The 23845-nt window shown below is 47.0% G+C and overlaps 1 protein-coding gene across 1 annotated transcript in view; it reads right to left on the bottom strand.

Moving 5' to 3' along the window:
* LOC130392555 (raftlin-like) overlaps window positions 1-23845 on the bottom strand; it is a 93453-nt gene that overhangs the window by 5913 nt on the left and 63695 nt on the right. Inside the window, exons 8-10 of the mRNA XM_056603107.1 lie at window positions 17319-17437; window positions 7784-7887; window positions 1017-1092 (exon numbers count right to left, since the gene is read on the bottom strand). Coding sequence (XP_056459082.1) covers window positions 1017-1092; window positions 7784-7887; window positions 17319-17437 — 299 coding nt within the window. The remainder of the gene's footprint in view (window positions 1-1016; window positions 1093-7783; window positions 7888-17318; window positions 17438-23845) is intronic.

The following is a 23845-nucleotide window of genomic DNA, read 5'->3' as shown; positions in this document are numbered from 1 at the left end:
CGTGTTTGGGAGGAAGACGTTAGCCGCCGCCCCCAATAGCTTCTGTCTCCAGTCGTTGCTTATTGCTTATTGCATATTTATGTTAAGCTCCAGGAAATAAGGGGTAGTGGATCAGATGTATGTTGTTTGGCTTGGAACCACATATATCACCCCTTGTGCAACATGTTGACCCTCTACATTAATCTTCAATGACCTGTATCTAAATTTCATATACATGTTCATGTTTTTTTCGAGACGTCAACGGGACACAGGCGAGGTGTGTGGATGTGTGGATCTCTTATGTGGAGCCCTGTCTAGGCAGTGGTTCATGTTATTGGCTGCAAAAACGATACACTTCTGACATTCACAAGTTGCTAATTGAGAGAGGTAATTCAAGATAATAGGGGGTACAGATGGAGGCACACTTATAGCAAACATATCTGATAGATGGGGGGCAACTTCCCTTCAGCATTGAGCTACAGGCGGACACACCCGTATTAGTATTACACCACTGTGTATGGCACATGTCGTAGCATTGCTCATGTAACGGCCATACATAACAACGTTGCTAGCTAAAAAGTATCACAAAGTTGCATTGGGTCATGATGACCATCGTTATGACACATTCCCCCATCCCTGCCATAAACATTATTTACAATCTCCAATTTTTTTTTTTTTTTTTTTGGGAACCACTGTCCTAGTTACAGTTGTCAAAATTGCCTTCAAGTACCGATATAAAAATGCAGCGAATGAAAAGCCGCAGCAAGGCTATACTCAATAAAATAAGCCATCGAAACCTTAGATAATTCAGGAGCTTCTTTCTGAAGATTAAGCTTCGGCATATGCTCTGCGACCCGCTCAGAAACTCCCTCCAGTTGGGAATCACTGTACCAGACGACTGAATGGTAGATAATACCGCTCGGTTGGGAAGGAAGTTGTGCTGAGAGTGGACCTCCACCCCTCCCCTGCTCCACCTCCAGCCCCTCCACCCGTTCCCTGGCCAAGAGCAACAAGGAGAGGAATGTGAGGTCACCTACCTTGGGCTCCCTCTTCTTTCTGCTCAGGACGGGCCTCTGCAGGAAAACAATCTGTTTGGTGGACAGACTTCCATCGCTGGCAGACCCAGAGTGGAGGACAGGAAACCCGGAGGAACATGGAAAAGAAAGGAGGGGACAGACGCAAGATAAACGTGGAGAAGATGGAAAAACAAATAACGGAAATTGAGTTAATCTGCAAATCTGGAGAGCAACATTTCTTTGAGGAATGAATTTCCTCAGCAACGGCTAAAAAAGGAACGGGAGTTAAACTAACTGGCTTGATTATGACACGGTCTGGACTGTATGCTGGCAAAACATATTTTCACGCTTTCAAATGCATACAACGGCACAGCGATGTTCATGCAGTTAGGGAAAATTAATGTGGGCAACGAGGGTCCCATGTTGGTGCTGCTCTGGGCTCTCCGGGGCCGGTTGACTCCTCCTGACTCCTCCATGCTGTAAGGCTGCTGAGCTGGCCTGAGCTCCGACTGGGAGGATCCTTGACGATCTGATGCTGGCTAAACTCAGCTGGAGGCGACCATATTGTTGTGATTGCTACACAAAAGGAGGCCAACTGTCAAATGGATACTTCTGAACTGTGTGTGTGTGTGTGTGTGTGTGTGTGTGTGTGTGTGTGTGTGTGTGTGTGTGTGTGTGTGTGTGTGTGTGTGTGTGTGTGTGTCTTTTGCTACTTGTGAAATCTTATTCTGCTCCTCCGAGGCTTCCCGAGCACGCTGGGAATCTGTGAACTAATCCCCCCCTGTGCAGGGAACAGACCACACTGCGTGCTGTGAAAGAGACTAATCTACACTAGTGCTAGTACGCTTGACGGATTAATCGTGGCAGGAAACACAGATTCAGGTTTGTGTGGGCTTCCTGTCTCGCATGCGTGTGCTGTCTTTTGCACACTTCTATTTTTACTCATCTCCCCTCACACAGCCCCCCACACACATACACACATACACACTGAAGAAAACCTGTTTTCTCGCTAACAAGGCATCCTGTGTGTGGCAGCCCTGATCTTTGATGGTTTCAATATTCATCCCTCCCTGTAGTTACTCCCCCCTACTCACTTGCTTCCCACATAGTTTAAGTGGAGTCACTTTTCTTTACCAGAAGGAAGTAGCTCTATTCAATAATCGGCACACAATTGTGTGCGTGTTGTGGGGGGATGCATGCTTATGCCAATGTATGTGTGCATCGCTCTCTCTCCTACCCTCATGTGTTCATAACCTCAGACACACACACACACAACCACACACACTGAATCCCACACTGAATAGAAATGCCGCCGTCACAAGTTAAGCCGTTTGCCTTTCGAAATGAAGAACAGCGGTTCGCTTATGATGGCGGCATACAACACACTTTAGAGCCCGCCACAAATCTTCCCTCCATCCACTTCAGAGGGAGTAGGAATCTGCTCTGGCAGAGAACATAACAACGTTTGTGTGTGTGTGTGTGTGTGTGTGCGTGTGTGTGTGCATGTGTGCATGTGTGTGTGTGTGTGTGTGTGTGTGTGTGTGTGTGTGGGGCGGGGTTCTGATACGCCATCCAACACTACCATTTGTCGTTTTCCCCTTCCCATCACCCTGGTGTTCCCGGCCACCATTCAGGCACACACACACACACACACACACACACACACACACACACACACACACACACACACACACACCCGCACGCACGCACACACCAGCCCAGCCGCCAGATCTCAGCAGCAGCCCAGTCTACAGACCATTAAAGTAGAAATGGTGAGAATGGCTCAGAAAATTACAGGCCTTTACTGAACCACCCCCCTCCCCCCTTCCGCCGTCTATTAGCTGTCAGACTCGGTGCGCACACTTCCTTGTTATAACTGGAATTGTCGAAGAGCAATAGCCGGTGTCTATTTTGGAACAAAGGTACGCGTCTCTTGGCTGATGCCAGGCTCATCTGAAGGGAATGAAAGGTCTGTCAGCACAGCGCCTTGTCGAAGGCATCAGAGATGTACAGTTCCTCACTACCAAAGTCCTTCACTCGCCAAACCAGGTTAGCCAGGTAGTGGTTGTACTGCTTTTGAATCGCAGGCCCAATCCCGTTTCTTATTTTTACCCAACCCCTCTTTTTCAAGTGCCCCTTCGCTTTTCGAATTGCCCCTCGGATCAGGGTTACATGCGGAGGTGGTTGAAATCTTCTCCTGTAAAATGGAACAACCCTTCAAGACCCTGCTACGTCAGCAGTAGTCATCGATGGTGTTCACGTAGCCACACGAGACAAGTTCATTGCCGGACATTTAGAATCTCACAATGCCGTCTTTAGCTGTGGTGATTCTGTTGCGTGGGCTGTAGGCATCCTTTTTACGGTTGTCATCAGCAAATTGCCTCCCTACTGTGGCATTATCATAATGACATTTGCCATTTATCTGATGGAGACAGGAATGCTTGAACGCTCACAAATCGTTCACAACCTATACGTTTCATGCTGTCAATCGATGAAACAAGTCGTCAAATAAATAACAATGCTGCTTAGTTACCAAGCCACTTCTTTACAGAACAGCGGTGCTCTGTAGGCCAACCCCCCGTGCTCCTACCCTGCCAGTCTGCACTAGTATTAGAGTAGCGGTAATAAGGGCAGCAACTTAGCAGCTGGAATTCAGACGTCATACGCCATCAAAGGGGGGGAAGTGAGAAATGTGATCAGCATACTAGTCCTTTTTTGTTATACTAGTAGAGAACTTAAATGACATGGTCTAAGACATTGAAACAACATTAAACTAAGGTAAGATCATAATTTCTAATCATTTCCATTTGTGGTTTTCTTTTGCTGCTTCTGCAGCGTTGGCCACCATCTCGCCACTGATCCACAAGGCTTTCTGTGAGTTGTCTGATGTCGGTTTTGGGTATGTCTCAGAAAAGCTACTGTTTGGAGAGACTTGGCCTTACCTCTCTATCCAAAACAAGGATTGGAACATCCTTTCCCTACAGATAAAATAGGGGTAGGGCTAAGTGGCAGGGGCAAGGGGTGAATTGGCATTGGGCCACAGTGACGGTCTCAAATCGGCTCCACAGGGCCAGATTAGATGACACCACCCTAACCCTACGCCCTCTTATAGGACCAGGAAAAACTCCCCTGAATCCCAAAAGGATGAGAGACCTTGAGAAAGCACCCTGAAGAGGGAGACTCTCTATGTGGTCATGTTAACGAGAGGGTCTGATACCCGGCTGAAGGACCCAGGGTACGAGACATCCCTCAAGCTGTCTGAACTACTTTATGTATCCGTATTCACCGGGGTCTTCTTTGGCTTAGTTATAATTGAAATTGCGTGTTAGCCATTACAGAGTTAGGAAAGCTGTGAAGTTATTATCATTATACTCCATCTAATAACCGGCCTGTTCTTTAATTGGCCTATTCACCAACCGCTTCGATAATTGCATGATTCCCATGTTGATCACCAATTATTGCGCCACGGCTTACGGTGTGTTAAGCCCAAAGCCTATTGAGATGACTGCATTGTTCCCTGCTGTGACCCTCTCTACCCATGGCAGAAACTATGAAACTACGGCACCCGTTTGAGCACGCTCTGTCCACCCGGCCATGCGTCCCCTCCCCCTCTCCTGTGAATATCAACAGAGACAACAGAGCTTAATGGACTACACTGATCATCTGATGCATCATCAGATGATCGCTCCACTCGCCGCTAATTGTTTTTTTAGCAGAGAAACGAGCGGCGTCCTCGTATGTAGGCCGACTCTGATTAATTAGTCATGTTGCGCCTGTTGTGTTGAGGCATTTTGAAATGGAGAACAGAGGAGGGAGACGGAGGCGGCGGAGGGGAGGGGGAACCGTAGTCATAAAACAGACCCTGGGACGGAAATAGAGATGTAATTAATCAGCTGTGCTCCGAAACGGTCAGGAGTACACGAGGAGCGCTGCGCTGTGGTCAGCGCACTGATGGATGGGAAAACTGGTCTTCAAGTGGGAGTGCTGCTGCTACTACTGGGTGTATGGATCGTTAGTGTGATACAGCCCGACACAATGAGCCTTCTATTGATGAAACCTTCCCCTTATACATACTATTGTGTGTTGTTTTATGTTTTTTAGGACTAGAATGGAGAGAGATCATTTAAAGTTGCATTCCAGAATAATGAAATGTGATAAGATATGTATCTAGCTAAAAAATAAATAAAGTAAAAAAAGTATACTTGATAATGTGACATTATAGGACCCATTTGCTCCAAGTATTAAAGGTCTGTCTGTCTGTCTGTCTGTCTGTCTGTCTGTCTGTCTGTCTGTCTGTCTGTCTGTCTGTCTGTCTGTCTGTCTGTCTGTCTGTCTGTCTGTCTGTCTGTCTGTCTGTCTGTCTGTCTGTCAGTCTGTCTGTCTGTCTGTCTGTCTGTCTGTCTGTCTGTCTGTGTGTGTGTCCCACGTTGCAGATTTTCCTCCAATGCCATACTATTTATGTATCAAAATAATTTATAAAATCTGCTGTTAGCCTCCTGGCTTTCAGATTATTTTCAGATGATGTATTCAAAGTTGAACACTTCGGAAGTGTCTGTATGGGATGATGATGATGATGATGATGATGATGATGATGATGATGATGATGATGATGATGATGATGATGATGATAAATGAACTGACCAGCTGTCACTGTAAGATTACAAGAGATGAAGACATGCAGGGAATGACTTGACATGGACTTGTTCCTCTTTTGAGTACGACTTGCCTTTTTCAGGCCACTGGAACATTACGTAACATAAGAAGTAACCAAATTAATCATGTAAGGATTTTATAAAGCCATTATTTATTTAAAAATGTAATCCCTTGACCCTGATTTTGAATGTTTACGCTGCAAAAGTATTGGTTGGCTAGTCTGTAACTGATCCACATGTAAGACTGTGGATCAGAAAATTGACGCAACGTTTTTTGACAAAATGCAGTCTACCTGGTTAGGTATAATTCACAACTTGACGTGTCCATTTGCGTACTTGTGGCGCTGTGATTGGACAGCAGAAAGTAACATGTTTCTGTAAGGCAATTGTCTCATTCAAGTTCAATAACTCCAGCAAACTGAGCCATGTTCATGCTTGGATGTTTAACCGGGCTAGGACTGATTCTATTCTGTACGCTCATTAATCCGACATAATTTTTGTACACATTGCGAAACATTGTAAATTCCAAGTAATTTACCTTTTTATTATTATTCCTTTGTTGCTACATTAATCAGTTTATCAAATGAGACGCTGTTTGCTATTGTGAGAGTTTGCCCCCTCAACCACCATTCTTTTTATTTTTTATTCCTCGCTTCTTCATAATGAGGAAGCGAGTACTTCCTCATTACCCCTCAGGGCGAGTGAGGGCCGGCTATCAAGACACGGAGGAAGTCAGTCAGGGTTGGGGGTGCGGAGTCTACATAATGACATCATGCTAAATGCTACGCCTCATTCATGGTTGTATTCATTTGAATGGCCAACAACATTTATCCTACTTTAAGAAAGTTGTACACTACAAGAGACGGTAACCTTGAACACCACCTGGCTGTAGGTCAAGGCTGCCCAGTACCATATTCAGCGAGGGACAGTTTACAGTGCAGGTTTATACCCAGTCAGAGGACGTTTTATTGTGGACCGAGCCCCAGCCATGCTATCCGGGTAGCAACAGATCAAGGCTCTTGAACTCTTTAACACAGACACACACAGGCCGAATGCAAATGAGGAGCAGCACACTGAGGAAACGGCTCAGCAGGAGATTCTTTCCCTCGGCATTTCCCCCAAAAAGTGTACAGCACAACAACAAGGCCTCAACGGTGGGTTTGTTGTGCTGTTTGGCTTTGAGGCAATTATTAAAGGAATCAGATATTATTCTTTGAACCCACAGTTACTGCTTTGCGTTCACACCTGGCAACGTGCTCTGCACTTGCATCAGGCAAGTGCAGAGAAAAAACATCGTACATTGTGTACATTGTATTGGATTTCAACCATTTAATGAACACCCATTCCGTTCTCTCAAAAAAACAAAAGTTTCTTATTGTTTGTTTAGGTAAACTTCTTTGCCTTGCGGTTACAGCCCCCGCAGGACCCCCACTCCCAGCGTCCCTGGCACTACCATTGCATGTGTGTAGGGGGTTTCCTCGGGGGTGTGTACCATTTGGATTGTTGGGGATTATAGTTTGTATACTTAAAATATGCTGAATTTAAATTGTGCGCTCTGAACCTGTTCATTATGGAAATAGAAGTTTAAGTACAATGTTGTTTAGTCTAGCATTTAAGGTTTTCCTTGATTGTATCTTGTGGCTTATATAGTTTGTTATTATTGGCTGTGTACTTATTTTACTCTTAACTATTGCGGTCAATTACAATTTTGTTTTTTATTCAAAGTACTCTTTGAATCAGTGCATGCTATCTGTCAGTACTGGCTGAGTAAAGAATTGAATGCTGCATCTCGAAATCTAACAAATGGAAGTGTATCAATTCAGATCAAATTGAAACGCATCGATTTTCAAATCAACTCGCACCGAATCCTTTGAACCTTAAACAAGCGTTGCTGTATCCTATCAGGGGCCATGTCTGGAGATGCTTATCAAATCCTTCTTGAAAGGAGAGATGCGCATCCCTACTTATTTTGCAACGCGCAGTGGAAGCTCCTAAAGTGATATTAGTTTTTTTGTGTGTGTGTGTGTGTGTGTGTGTGTGTGTGTGTGTGTGTGTGTGTGTGTGTGTGTGTGTGTGTGTGTGTGTGTGTGTGTGTGTGTGTGTGTGTGTGTGTGTGTTTTTGTGTGTGTTGGATACCTCTTGGTCTTGATGACGGGCGTGGGCAACACACAGGTCAGTCTCCAGCCGTACGTAGCCAGCGACTGGAGCAGAGGAACGTAGTCTGCCTTCACCTGCAAACCCTGGACACACACACACACACACACACACACACACACACACACACACACACACACACACACACACACACACACACACACACACACACACACACACACACACACACACACACACACACACACACACACACACACACACACACACACACCTTTAGAAAACGGCAGCAGAACATCCAACATTTATATTTAAGTGTGCATATTATTTTCCTTCTTCAACCAGTGTGTAAAACCTTGTTATTATGACTGTACTTATAATTTGTCGGCTATAGTTGAGTGGGTTTATTGATTAAGTGGGGTAAAACACATTTTCTAGTGACCAGTGCCGGTTCATGGACCTACACACCTGACTACCATGGCTGTCGCGATTATTGAATACATGCAGACCTAATTCTAGTGGCACCCCTGCTCTGTATGCATGGAGTGGGGCATGGCGGTTTACATGTATGGGTTTTAAATCAGTGTAGTCTCATCTTTTATTGATATCTTTTGACGAAGTAAACATTCAGTTGCATAACTGCATGAAAACAGACCACACATATAAATCCACACATACACACACATATACAACTTGATACAACTTGCACAATCTCTTGAGATAAAAGATGAACCATTTCACTCTTGACCGTAACTATTCTGCTCTAAGAAAGTCCATATGTTTCCAAGGAAAGTCCAAGGAATTCTTTGTACTTCCCCTTATCGATAAAGTCTATTTTCTCTTGACCAATGCAAACTGAGAGCTATTTTATCCTGTAGCACCTCCTTCATAATTCATTAATCGGCCACAAACACAGAAAAGGAAATGGGTAAAAATATAGATACATACAATTTCCTCCAGGTCTATTGGACGAGGAAATGCACTCGGACCGAAAGACCATAAAGCAGCACAGTTGACACACACTTTCACCACATACACAACAGGGCACAAGGGTTGTCATGACGACGAGACGCGGGCAGCTCGCGCCCCTCACAGCCCGCTTCCTGTGGGGCTGATCACCGCCGAAAGACGAGTCCTGAAGCATTAGCGTTGGCATAGTAACAGCCTTTTCGGGGAAGGTAAGCAAAGTGCTAAGACCAGGCCGCCGGGACTGCGCCTCGTTTGAGCCTCTCGTTCCAGTGGGCTCTCGCAGAGTTTAGGCTCCTATTGTTTCCATTTCAGCCCAGACGTAAACAACGGATGCATTAGCCTTTTGTTTTGAAGATTAGATTGATTTTAGTCTTTGGTTACTCTTTCATGTCGGTTTTATAGAGACGGAGCGGGAGAGAGGTTGGGGGGGGGGGGGCTCTTTCAATCCCAAACCGCTTCCCTCCCCTTACACCTAAACATGGGTATAATTCAGCAGTAATGGTCTGTTGCTGGGAGAGGAGGTGGAGGTGTGCTAGATGGTCTTGGCTGTCCAGACAGGAGAGAGGAATCATGCCGGCCCTTGGAGATGCTATCTCCGTGATTGCAAAAGCAGGACATCATGATGGAACGACAGGGAGAATGGATCTTTTGGATTATGCTGTGCCACCACAAAACCTGATTAGAAAAAACAAGTAATGTGGTCCATTGCAGGACTTCTTATTCCCATCGCTCTTAGCGTGAACACTGTGTGGGCGCCACGCACACGCCACACATCCTGGGTCTAGAAGGGTTTAGTTAGATCACTACAGATCACAGCAACCTCTGCTGACGTCTGTCCTGCGTCCAAAGTACCCCAAAACTTTCCGCCCCAAACCTTTAGTTCTCGACCTCTACATCAGCTCCATCATCATTAGTAGGAGTCTTCCTGTCCAGGTCGGAGGGACGGTCGCGCCATGTGAAGGCTGGTGGCTCCCGTCTTGTGGAATAAGCCCAAGCTCAAAGCCACTTAAAAAGATCAAAGTGCAGTCGTGTGTGCATGTGGACGTGACCTCGTCCATTACATCTGAGTACCAGACAGCGCCAACCGTGGCCTCAGTCGGTTCCCAGGTGACCCTCGACGACCCAATAATAGGGTTAGGGTTAGGGTTAATGTCATACTCAGGACCTAAGCAAGAAGCATGCAGCAACTGCTTATGAAATGTTTAGGCTCAATACTTGGGGCTGGTAAGGGTCTTGGCCTGGTCTGAATGAGAATTAAGGAGTAGAGGTGATCCACGGTGAACACTGAGACTCCTGGGGGAGCAGGTAGGGGTTACACAGTGAATATAGAGACTCCTAGGGAGCAGATAGGGGTCGGACAGTGAATATAGAGACAGTACTTTAAGAAGCAGGCAGGGGTTGGACAGTCGACATAGAGACGGTACTTTAAGGAGCAGGTAGACAGTGAATACATAGAAGGTTCTTTAGTGCGCAGGTAGGGGTTGGACAGTGAATACATAGAAGGTTCCTTAGTGCGCAGGTAGGGGTTGGACAGTGAATACATAGAAGGTTCCTTATGGCTGGTTCAGACGACATGATTTCAGCCCGATTTTGCCCTGATTCGTTTGTCGCAGACAATTTGCGAGTCCTACACGATTTTGAAAAGTCGGCGACGAGACAAGGTCTTGTAATGTGACATGCTTGCGATCTGCGTTTTTTTGTCAGTGACGTACGAAAACCCCACAACGAGGGTTTGGCATGCCAGAAATTGAGGGGAATTGCATGATGTATCCATTGTTGACATGGAGGGAATCCCGCGAACCGCTGGAGCTCATGGGCAGTGTTTACTAACTAGTAAAGAACTAACTAGCAAAGTAAAGACTAGTAGAGATGCGCGGTTGGCGGTCATACCCGCGGACACCGTGGATAATCCACGGGTTGGATGGATTGCATGAAAAACAGTAATACTTGGAGGAATTGCGGGCGGGTCGTGGTTTTCCATAAGCATTCCACTGTGCAATCATCCCTGCTGCGTATGCCCTCACATATTGTTGAAATCATATGCTGGATGCTTTATAATAAGACCATGTTGGCTATGTTCGCTGACAACAGCGGACATTTCATAGTGGTTGGACATTTCAGCGAGCCAACAGGCTTTTTTCGAGACTGGGAACACGCAACTCAAAATCTGGATGAAATTACAGGTCATCCGCATATCTCTACTAACTAGACTTCACTGAACTACACAGAGGGCCGTCATCATAATGCCTAGCATAGGAACTCATGATCCATTGTTATTTACACTTTGTTGCTGCGTTGATGCTGCGTGTATCGTGACCGATACAAAATAAACGTCTTTGTGCTTTTGGCAGAGACATATTTTTGAGTGAAAATGATTAGCGAGCTGATCAACTGCAACTACCACAGCTGATCCCGCGCCTGTAATATAAACAGAAAGGCGTTGCAGGTGTCACGTAACCATGACAACAACTGTTATCAAAATAATTTCAGTGTGGAACGTGGATGTAAAACATTCCGAAAACGATAGTGTGGACGGAGATCGTTTTCATTGCGAATGTGCGTTTTTATATTTACCCGGGTTAGTGTGGACAGGGCCTAAAGATTCTAGAGCATCGCATTCTCGAATCTTGTAGTGTGGCAAGTCTTCAGACGAGACAAGGCCTGGCTCTGTGATTGCATAGTGTGACATGTTAAATCGTCGAGGAATATCTGAGAATCGTGTAGTCTGAACCAGCCGTTAGTGAGCAGGTAGGGGTTAGACAGTGAATACAGAGACGGGTCCTTAGTGAGCAGGTAGGGGTTAGACAGTGAATACAGAGACGGGTCCTTAGTGAGCAGGTAGGGGTTAGACAGTGAATACAGAGACGGGTCCTTAGTGAGCAGGTAGGGGTTAGACAGTGAATACAGAGACGGATCCTTAGTGAGCAGGTAGGGGTTAGACAGTGAATACAGAGACGGGTCCTTAGTGAGGAGGTAGGGGTTAGACAGCGAATACAGAGACGGGTCCTTAGTGAGCAGGTAGGGGTTGGACAGTGAATACAGAGACGGGTCCTTAGTGAGCAGGTAGGGGTTGGACAGCAAATACAGAGACGGGTCCTTAGTGAGCAGGTAGGGGTTGGACAGTGAATATTTCTGACTCTTACAAGGAGCCCGGGGGCCGATGAGGTTTGACACTGAACCTTCTGCCTGGGTGTCCAACACCCTAGCCGTCTCTGAGCTATCTCACCAGCCCTGTCCCTTCAAAACTTCAAAGCGCTTGACAAGTGTTTGCCTGCCAAGTGTTTTTGGCTATCACCTCAGCCCCTAAACAGCTGCCGGGAGCCCCAAACGGCTCAGAGTCAGTCCTCGTTATCAGCATCACTGGCAGAGAGACATATTCTCTCCCTCTGGGGAGGGAGGAGGAGCCTGTTTCTGGGTTCGCCTCCTCTGGCTTCTCCGCTGGGAGCGAGTGTGGAACATCAAGACTGAAATACAGGCTTCTGCAGCTCTGACCCCTGTGTTACCCTGTCCCATTCTCTCTGTAGACACAGGAGGCTATACATCAGCCAGACACACACACACACACACACACACACACACACACACACACACACACACACACACACACACACACACACACACACACACACACACACACACACACACACACACACACACACACACACACACACACACACACACTTCCTCATTCTATGTCTGGTTTGCTTCATATTATATTCCTTTACCGTAATGCCGGTGCTGTAATGCAGAGCCCCTAATCTCACAGCAGACGTGATTTAGTTTCTGGATGGGCCGGCCCTTCAGAGCCAGGGGCCGCTGATGACTTGTGGGAAGACGTGACAACAATGTGGGCACCGCTAAGCTCCGCCGGCCCTCTGGAGCGCTGGGGGTTTTACCCTCAAATTGGATTCCAGAGAGAAGACACTGGGAGGGATTCTCCCTCTGCCTAACTGGTGCAGATGTCCCCTTTTATGGATTTCTATGAATTTATTTTGTACATTGATGTTGAAGCCGTGTTTTGGGTAATGTACGAGGCAGGGGGGTTTTGGGGGGGGGGATTGGAAGCGTGGATTTTCAGATCAAATGGATTTCTGTGATGGAATCGAATTGCGTCTAAATGCCTAAATTGTGCAGATTAAAATGCATTTAGGTTAACGACTTGTAGGTTAACGACTTCTTCAACAAAACTTTTTCATCCTGTGCAATCAGAACCAATCCCAAATATTATTTCCTCCAACGCGATTGTTACCGTTACAAAATATAATTTCTCTAGCAACACAACTATATAATCACAATTTGCCATGACAGAATATATTTTTTCCTATTAAGAAAATAATTAATGAACAGTTAAATCTGAATCATTTATGAAAAACTACAAAATACAATTTCCCAATGAACAAATCCTTTTAACCAGTGCAATCATCATTGCAAAATATGACTTAGGATCTTTATTTCTTCAGGGGGGAGTTCATATTAGGAGATTTTGTTTTAATTCATATCGTACAGTAAAAGCTAGTAGCATGGCCACCATTTCTTATTGTTGAACAAATCCGATAGCGGCACATCAGCGACCTATCAGGCCTAGGGGCGGAGCTTCTATAAATGAAGCGTGCGCGAAAGGTCACTGTTATCCGTTTTCCTTTCATCAGCAAGAGGCAGCCTCTACCTGCTTCAAAACATTCCGCAGTGAGCTGAAAACACCAAACTCACACAGTGAGGATGTTGAAAACAGACAACCTTCTGTGGTAATAACTGTTAGATTCAGGGAAACTCCATCAAAACAGTTTGAGGACAGCACTTAAAATAGCCCACTGGGCCATTTAATAGCATACAAACCTGTACTTCCTGGTGGATTACCTGCTCGATCAGGGCCACTGCTTGTACATGTGCAGCTTTGCACACTTCCCCTCCATGATGCGTTGCTTTCCGAGTCTCACTGAACTCTGAACTTCACCACTCCCAACCCGAAACTAAACGTCTCTCCGGTGGAGACCCAACATCTAACATCTGAACCGTGAATTTCTCCTGCCTACCCAGCGGTTATGATGAGAGGAGCGGGGATCTCTTGTGTGTCAGATCAGGAACCGTGTCACACGTAGGCGGTTCGGTGCGCCTGCTTGCTCTGAATTATATATCACACCGCCGTCTTATTAGTCATGAATTCACTGGAGGAGTTATCAAACGCTGAGCCCACGTTGCACTTTCACTCAAAAGCGGAATGCTGCTGCCAAGGTGATTTCTTCCACGGCTTCATCATAAAAAGATGTTCTTGTTGCGTTGCAAATTAAAACATGGTTGATGTACAGCCTGTAGCTACCTCTAGCTAAAGGCTAGCTATACCACTCGATTGATTATTCACCAGCTTTTGTGGTCCTGGGTCACATCTACGGATCCAGAATATTCCCTACTCTATGAACCGTACCTCACAATTCATACCAGCGCACCCACATACTGCTCCCACGAGTTGCCCTCTTATAATTTAAAATGTGACGCTTATCCAAGCCTCACGCTACTACACTATCGGCTACAGCACACTGCCACACACTATAGCTGTGTTCGAAATCATTCCCAATTCACTCACTCACTATTTCCTATATAGTGTTCATGATATAGTGAACAATATAGGGAACGAACAAACAAGAATTCGGACACTACGCTAAACATTTCTAAACGTCATTTGCGTCAGTAAATGACGTTTAGAAAACACGACCGCATTGCATTGTGGTATACGCGAGTAAGATATAGGGAACATCATATGTTCACTCAAATTTTGGGTATCTTATTGTCCACTATATAGTGAATGAGATTAACCACTGAGAATTCGAACACCACTATAAAATGGCGAGCACCCTATTTAGTGCACTATATCCGTGATAGGGAACGATTTCGAACACAGCTTATATGTAAGGGTTTGTTTTCCTAATCTCCTCTGGCTCTGGATAATGGATGGCTGCACGGGGCCAGGGACGATCGGCTCCCGGGGAGCACGCAGGGGCCACAGCTTGATGGAGTTCTTACCGACGAGCCGTTCTGTTGTTGCTGCTGTTTGTTCCCGTAAAGCTCAATGAAGGCCGAGCAGGAAGGGTCCATTCACTCCAAGGCTCCAATTGATTTCCCTTTGTCTGCACAATGGCGAGAGAGAGTGGCGAGGCGAGGGACATAACCAGGGCCATCCTCGTTGAGCCCCCCCCCCCCCCCCCCCCGTCCTCCATTTAGTCTGTTTACCTTCTTTCCTGCTCTTTTACGCACTCCGACACAATGTCGTAGTCTGGGTTTTATTTATCTCCGTCTCGTCCCTCCGGAACGGTCGCGGCGGCCCACTCTGAGTGACATCGTCCGATGGGGGATCAGACGGGGGGCTGCTCTTAGAGACAGCCTGTATTGAGTTGTGCTGAAGCTGAAGTTGATTATGGATTGAGTGCAGCGTGTCCCGCGGTTTGAGCTAATGGACCCGCCAGACGGCCCGTCGACACGCCGCGCTCTGCCGCCGTGACCCGTGACCTCAGGTCTTGGGGTCTTCCTCTACAGTCCCCGAGGGTCTACAACAGAGGCATGGATGAAGACCTTTACTGCGTCAGGGTTTAAATAACGCTGAAAGCAAGTGTATCGTGCGAGTGAGCAAGGACGTTCAAACCGAGTGCCATATTGCTGAGCATATTCAACCCATCTGCTCAAAATATAAGGGCCTTAACAAATCACACCATATGCAGTTTATTTACCTGGTTATGTTTAAGTGGCTGCTTTACTGTGTGATTCTTCCTTGACATTGCCTGCGACTTTGATTTGGTCGTCATTAGTCTTTTTTAATTGTCAACGTTTCTAATGGGTCTCCATCAGCGGTACTCACGGGACACCTGTTTTATTTCCTTTCTCCAAATTTCCATTTGAACTTGGCCTCTCATTTGCATTCTTGAAACATTAAGTAGGAAGAAATCCCTGCAAACCTAAATGGGATTGAACCTTACCATACAAACGCAGAAACCTGTGTGATTAGTTCACTTGTTAACCAAAATGGAGTTTAGTAGCCATTAGTAGCAAAAAAAACACAACCAAGCACCTAGCCCCCATATCGAAGCTTTTCTCCCATTTGAAGAGCAGCTGTTGATGAAGAGGTCAGGGTCTTGTGTCACGGCAAAAGAGAAGCAGAGGCCCCCTTTTCGAATGCTAATCCCAAAATTAGCTTTGAGAAAAAAAGGACAAAAATAACCAATCAGAACCTTCTTTACACCGTAGCCCGCCGTGTGAAGCTATTCCAAGCCGTAGAGAGCAATGTTATTGATTGGTCGCTCAGCGTACCAGCTTGTTTGGCTGTTGTCTGAGCCTCATAAATCCAATCACCTGTCCAGGTCGGGCTCTGAGCAATGCCGGGGAGAGGAGGAGGAATATCCCGACGAGAGCTGAACCCAAAGCAATCAACATCGTGCCTTATAGTCAGGTTGTTTCATTCTTAGTGTAACCATCCCAACACACCAAAGAAGGACAGCAGACCATCATGGCGCTTAGCATATCAATTTCAGGGCAGTATACGGCGAAGAATGAGGCGTAATCTTGTGTGTGTGGCCGGCAAACTTTTCTATTTATGGGCGAGAGAATATGTTTAAAAGTGTGCTTGATGGGATCTTGGGGCGGGTGTGGCGGTGACCCGGGTGGTTTGTTCGACAGTGATGAAAGTGTCCTGAAACCTATTAATCTGTAAAGTGAATTTTCTTTTCATTCCTGGGGCCCGGGATGAGCCCTCGGGTTCTCCGTCCCTTTGTCAGGTCCGTGTGTGGGGGGCCGCCGCTGGTTGGGGGGCCGGCCGGCCCACGTTTAGCGGGGACAAAAGTCTCTTTTCACACTCCGACGGCCAGGGGGCCACAGAGTCTGAATTCGATTACAGAGATAGCATCAGAAAACACACGCGCACACACACATATGAACGCAAAGAGGCACAATCGGCGCGTTCGCTGTGAACGCGGTAATTCAACGGGGCCCATGTGATGAGGCGGCGTGACAGCAGAAGGGTCCTCAGAAGCAGACAGAAATCAATTTGTAGATTTAAACTGGGTCCCAGCGAAGACGATAATCACAGAGCAGATAAGGGCTTGTTCGTCTGCAGATAACACGGCCGTGGATAACACCCCCGCCCGGACACGTGAGGAATAAATCCAGAGATGGCAGATCTGTGTGTGTGTGTGTGTTTGTGTCTGTCTCTTTCCGTTTCTGTGTGTGCTGGGCGATGTTGATGGATTTTGATGGAGGTGAATGTTTGTGTGTGTGTGTGTTTTATATCTTGATGACAAGCACCTTTATCATAAGGGATTCAGACATATAAGATAAATACATGATTTGAAACAAATCCCTTTTTTCCGTGAGTCTGATGGCAGGCGTTATTTAAAGCTGTACCTTACTGCTGTAGCTTACAACCTACTGTGTCTTTCTTTAAGATTCTAAAGACTTGACGAAAGGACGCGATTTACCATTCAGGACACTCTACTGGTTTTCCATCAAGATCAATAATGCTACTTCCTACCACACAAACACACACACACACACACACACGCACACACGCACACACGAATACAAGACGAATGAGGAAGTGGCGACTCACGTCGATGACGGTCCACTGTTCGACCACGATGGCGTCGTAGGCGGGGGCGGGCGTGCTGGGCTCCGTCTCACTGGCCTCCTGGAAGATGAACACACTCTCCACCGACATGGGCAGCAGGTCTAGAGAGAGAAGGATCAGCACACTCTGTTACAGTGTGGAGCAAGAGAGGGACACTATGTTAAAGTTACCTCTTATATAGAAATGAAAGAGAGAGGGAGATGGAGCCGATAGGGAGAGAGGATGGGTGGGATAGATAGAGAGAGAGAGAGAAACAGATGGGGTTCAGAGGGAGGCTGTGAGAGAGATGTTATGGAATGGGGAGAGAGAGACAGAGGGGGGAGAGTGGGAGGGAGGTGATGGGAGGGGGAGAGAGCGACGGACGGGGGAGAGGAGGAGGTATTGGGAGAGGGAGACAGACGGGGGAGAGAAGGAGGGGGGTGATGGGAGGGGGAGAGAGACAGACAGGGAAAAGAGGGAGGCAGTTGATGGGAGGGGGAGAGAGACAGACAGGGGAAAGAGGGAGGGAGTTGATGGGAGGGGGAGAGAGACAGACAGCCGGGGGATAGGGAATGAGGGAGGAAGATAGGGATTCAATGAGAGCAGGAGAGGGAGAGGCAGATGGGGGAGAGAGAGAGAGGGAGGGAGGGCGAGAGAGAGAGGGATGAAAGTATTTACTAGAAGGAAGCAGGCTGACTTTTCCTTCTCTCTCGGAAAGCCCTGCAGGCCACAGATGTAATGATAAAGCTCAGTCATGCACACACACACAAGCCACACACCCCCTATTCCGGCAGCACACCCACATCCACCAGCAACACGCATGCATGCGACACACACTCAGGCACGCTCGTGCAGGCTACTGCGCGAGCTGGTTATTAGCGCGCTTGCGGCTGGGGTCATTTATATGGATAAGTCTTACTTGTAAATTACACCGAATTAGTGAGCAAGAGGGAAGGGATACGAGAGAAACAGGGAGAGGGAGAGGGAGAGGGAGAGAGAATAAGGAGGGATATTCAGAGTGTGTTGGTGCATTGCGTTTGTGCGTGTCTGAGAGCTCCCTTCTACCACGGATGGGTGGATGAGAGAACGCAGGTTCAGCTCTGAAGGGCTTTTCTGTTCGACACTAAAACGTGCAGATCCTCTCAGCGGAGACTGAGGGTGCTGCTGTCTGTCTCTCTCTCTCACCACGTCTAATGTGATGGGTCCTGGGTCTCCGTCATTATTCCCTGGGACGACCCGACCCTTATGAATGGGAGGAGGGGAGAGGGGGGCGCCTACCCCCAGTGCGGGCTCTACGCTGTGACGCGGCTAGGTTCCTAGGATGTTGTTGGTTTGTATGGTTTGCCCGCTTTACAGGCGCACACAGGAACTTAAAGGCAACGGGCCGGACACAAGTGCTGTGTGTCATCTGTGACCGCCCACACACATACACATTGTCTGTGGTTGTTTGTTTGATGCATGTGTGCATAACATGGGCATATACACACACACACACACATACACACACACACACACACACACACACGCCGGGTCCTGGGGTCCATGCTGGCCTGAGTGGTTTCTCATTACTTTCCCTGCATTTACACACTAATACGTTTTACTGGCTTACTGGGACCGAGCCCCACCAGCACACACTCCGCATTTCATTACAGACCATAATAATAGAGCGAGAGAGGGAGCGGGCAAGTGGGGTGGAGAGGGAAAAGAGAGAGAGCGAGAATGAGGGCGAGGGACTATGTAGCTTAGAGAGGACACAGAGAGAAAGGACATGAACGGGGGAAGGAGGGGAGGGGAGATGGATGGAGGGGCGAAGCCAAGTCGGGAAAGGAATAGAGTGAGAGAACGGGAGCGTGGCCCCACAGAGAGGGGGGGAAAAGGAGGGAGGAAAATGGGGAAGAAAGACGGATGGGAATGGTGGGGCCCGCAGACTCTTGAGGAAGCCATTTAGGGGCCCCGAGCTCAATCCAACACGTCGCTCAGACATTGCCGCACTCCTTCAAACACACACCTCGTTTTTCAGACAAAAGACGTACACACTCGCCCATACACACACGCACACACACACACACACACACATTCACCACCCCCCCCTGAGGTGGATGTGCACTAACAGGGACTCCACTCTTGTCATGTTAATTTATTACCACAGATCACTTTTCCAGGAAAGATTCACAACGAGCGTCGAGTCTTTTCAATGTGTCCATACTTCAATCAGTCCGTTTTTTCAATGACATTTTCTACCCTGTCACTCTTATGCCTTTCTTACGGCCCCCTTCACCTGTCTCTACAGGACAGAGCCAGTTCTATTCATCCTGTCCGGTCGCCCATTCGTACGCACTCACAGCGAATGGCGTGCATATGATGTAAGGATCCTGTATCTATTATTCTATTTAAAGTGCATGTTGTAAAAGTGTAAAAGGGTCTGTTGGTATTGACCAGAGTGAGGTCAGCGCCACACTGATGCTCTTAGGAGGCCGGGGGGATCGATGGCGGTCAATGGAGAGGAGTGGGTTGGATGTGTGGTCTGCTGGGGTGTGGTAACCTTCGGAGCCGGACTTGGTCTTTTGTTGCGATTCAGCTTCACTTCGTCTGTGATTTGTTCCGTTGAAACCCTATGATTCTGGTTCTTGTTTGTGTTGGGCTACCAGCATGAACCAAGATATTCACGCTTTGTGAGCTATGGGCTTAAGGTTGACCTGTTCAGGCTGTGCCCCTGTCCAACCGCGGGAATAACAACACTGTGTTGTTTAGAGGCGCAGAGAAAGATCCAGGGCCAACTCGGCATCTCCCAGCCTATCCACCGAGACGCACACACGCACACACACGCACACACACGCACACACACACACACATAGCCGCAGACAAACACATGTCTAAGAATCTCAAGGTCACAAGGTGAGGAAACATGGAAATGGCAGGGGAATACAGTGAGTGACAGCACGGGGCGAGAGACAGTGAAAGGGCGTGGCACGGGGCAAGAGACAGAGAGAGGGGGCGAGAGAGTGACATGAAGAGAGAAGGAGAGAGGGATTCAGCAGCAGCACCTTAGACAGGACTACAGAGTAGAAAACCTGACTTTGCAGAGTCAGTAGACCACAAAGTGTGTGTGTGTGTTTGTGTGTGTGTGTGTGTGGTGTGTGTGTGTGTGTGTGTGTGTGTGTGTGTGTGTGTGTGTGTGTGTGTGTGTGTGTGTGTGTGTGTGTGTGTGTGTGTGTCCGTGTGTGTGTCCGTGTGTGTGTGTGTGTGTGTGTGTGTGTGTGTGTGTGTGTGTGTGCTGGAGGCAGTGCTGCACGTCTAATGAGTGAAGGCCAAATAAAGCTGGCATTCAGGTTAGCTTCAAGTAAAAAAATGTTTTGAATTTAAATTCAGAGAAGGGCAAGGAATATGATTTTCTCTCAGTGCAGGACGTCCAAACATAGCGATCCACTTTGTTTCGCCCTGCTTCGTATTGTCTCTAGACTCTAGAGCCTGATCTCCGACCCCTGGTACCACTTTGTTACTATCACTGGCTACCGATCACGTCTGTCTGGGTGGGAAAAACACATGTTAGTCTCGACTGTATACTATGGTTGACGTGTGGCTGGTGAACTCTTTACATAAACATGACTGCCTAGCCAGACGTCTGACTTCTTATCTTACTCCTTTTTAATTTATTTAAATGTCTTTATCTATCTATATTTCAGATGTGGGAGCCGGGAATCAGAGACACTGTGTGTGTGTGTGTGCTTGTGTGTCTGGTGGGTTGGTTTGGGCATTGTGTGTGCCTGAGCGAGAGACAGAGAGTGTGTGTTTGTGGTATCTGCAGTTATATATATATATATATATATATATATATATATATATATATATATATATCGGAAGGTTGGGTGTGCTATTGTGCAGCATGTGTGGTATTATTGTGTGTGTGTATTTGTGTGTGTGTGTTTGTGCATGTGAGGTGTGCAGCGTGGGTGTGTGGCATGTGTGTTATTGTGCAGTGTGTGCATGTGGTGTGTTATTGTGTCATGCTACCGTGGGGTGTTATTGCGAGCCCCATGTGGTGTGTTATTGTGGGGTTGTGCGTGTGTGTGTGTGTGGTTGTGTGTTTGGATATGAAGGCAGGGGGTAAGGAAAGGTTTGGAGGTAGAGGTGGATCAGCGTTGGGACGTGTGATTGGACGGATGTTCCCCTGCCTGGAGCCACTGGGACTTAAGTACAGTGGTGGCGGCCCTGTTACCGGGCAGACTAGGGCGGGTCTCTTAGGTCAGGCTGTGATCTCCCAGACTGAATTTTTATTATTCATAAGTTATACATGATTATAAATGAGGTAGTGAGCAACAGCCTTCGTCCCTCGATAGAGCTCACAGCTATTGCAGAATCCGTTCATTTATATTATTTCTATTAATATTAATACAGCTTTTTATCTAATTTTGTCTCACCCTCTTCTTCTAAACCGACACTGAGAGCTTTTCCACAAGGAGGCGTTGAATATTCCGTCCCATCAGTATAAGCGCTGACAGGTGGTTCACCATGTCCTCGTGGGTCTCAGTTGGAGATTTCACAATTGATTTATAGCCATTTATTGCTGTTTGTCCGTGGGTGGTTCAGCCAAGGGGAGGCCGGCCAGTCGACTGAAGAGCACAGCGTGGGGTTTGAAGAGGAGGAGGAGGAGGAAGAGGAAGAGGTGGGAGCTTAAACTATAGCAGTGACCAAGAAGCTGTGCTGCCGTCAACACCAATACTGTCAGCCCCCCCACCTCCCCTCTCCCAACTCCTGGGGGGTTCTGCGGTTAGGACAACCTCAGTGCGTGTGTGTGTGTGTGTGTGTGGGTCTGTGTGTGTGTGTGTCAGTGTGGGTGTGTGTGTCTGTGTGTGTGGGTGTGTGTGTGCGTCTACATCTGTGTACCTATGATTGTGCGTGTGTGTGTTTTCCAATATGTTGTCTGCATATTAATTTCTACACCTGGTGTGTGTGTGTTTGTTTGTAATAAATGAATGTTTAATCTGCGTGTTATGAGTGGGGCAGCTCAGAGCGACTGGGTCTGCAGGTCCGGCCGCCTCCTCTGTCCTGCTGGTTTCTGCCCCCCGTTAAGAATGTCTCCAATGCAAGGATATTAAACATGATTCAACCCCCTCCCCCCCAAACATACACAAACACAACAACAAACACACACACACACACCTGTGTGAATACCTGGGCATGGCAGGTGTGTGTGTCTGTGTGTAAGATTGTGTGTGTCTGTAAGAAATTGTCTGTGTCTGTAAAAGTGTGTGTCGCTGTAAGAGAGAGTGAGATTGTGTGTATAAGATGAAGAGTGTGTGTCGAGAGAGAGTGAGAGTGTGTGTGCCCGTAAGAGTGTTTGGGTGTCTGTGTGTGTGTGTGTGTGTGTGTGCTCTCCTCACTCTCCCTAGACAGCACTTGTAGTTCCCCGACAGGCCGGCGCTGGCAGAGCTACAACGGTGTTTATGAGATACACAAGAGGCTGTATGAAATACTGCAGGAATACGATAAGAGCCGTGCCAGAGGACACAACAATAACTGCACTACCTATAACGACATAACTGCTGTCGTCCGACATTACCCCACTCGCGTCGAAACCAGCGCAATCTTGCTTTCATCTTATACCATTCTAATATTCCTTTCATCTCTTTGCTTTCATTCACCTTGTGGGAGATTTCCGCTTGCATTGAGATTTTACCATATTTTATTTTCTTGTGATCTGTGTTCTACCAAACTGTCCTTCCACCAAAACGATGGATTCAATGAAGACCTTTCCCTTTAAATGCTCACAGTAACAGTCTCTCTCTTCATGAAAAATGCGGACAGCTTATGAATGTGTAAACATTATTTGACAAGCTATGAGGTGCCAGCGTTATAAGATAATCATTTATTTATGGCAAGGGTGTGTGTCCGGGTTTGTGTGTGTGTGTGTGTGTGTGTGTGTGTGTGTGTGTGTGTGTGTGTGTGTGTGTGTGTGTGTGTGTGTGTGTGTGTGTGTGTGTGTGTGTGTGTGTGTGTGTGTGTGTGTAAAGGTTCTGAAAGAAACTCATTACTACTTTTAAATTAACCTTGTGATGACATCAGAGGCTAGAGAGGAAGGGGGGGAACGAATCAAACAGGACTTGAAACGAGGTACAGGAAGTTAGTTAATTAAACCTGCTGTGTATCTTCAGGAAGATGAAACAGGAGGGGGGCTGCGGAGGGCAGGCGTGTGGAGATCTTCATCTATCAACCCTCAGTAGAGGCAAAAGGTCTTCTGTACTCTAACCAACCAAGTTCATGCTGCACATTGGATATTTTTTATGTGAAGACAGGATTCTATTCTTGGTTGGTAAAGCGAGAAGGTGTTGATGGCGTAGGTATGTAGGTGGTGTAAAACCTTTTTACAGACTGTGGTGTGAACTGACCTGCCGCTGTCAAATGCTGAGCAGCGACAAAGCTATTTGTATTTATTTCGGAAGCTTTATAATATATTTCCAAATGATTTCCAAATGATTAGCTTTTATTCACAAGTGCTATGTTATAGTGCGTTATTATTTGTTATCAGAGGC

The sequence above is a fragment of the Gadus chalcogrammus genome, chromosome 11 (assembly GCF_026213295.1).
Source record: "Gadus chalcogrammus isolate NIFS_2021 chromosome 11, NIFS_Gcha_1.0, whole genome shotgun sequence".
In the NCBI taxonomy this organism is placed as follows: domain Eukaryota; kingdom Metazoa; phylum Chordata; class Actinopteri; order Gadiformes; family Gadidae; genus Gadus; species Gadus chalcogrammus.
Note: the sequence above shows the minus strand (reverse complement) of the source record. Positions and strands in the feature narration are given on the sequence as shown.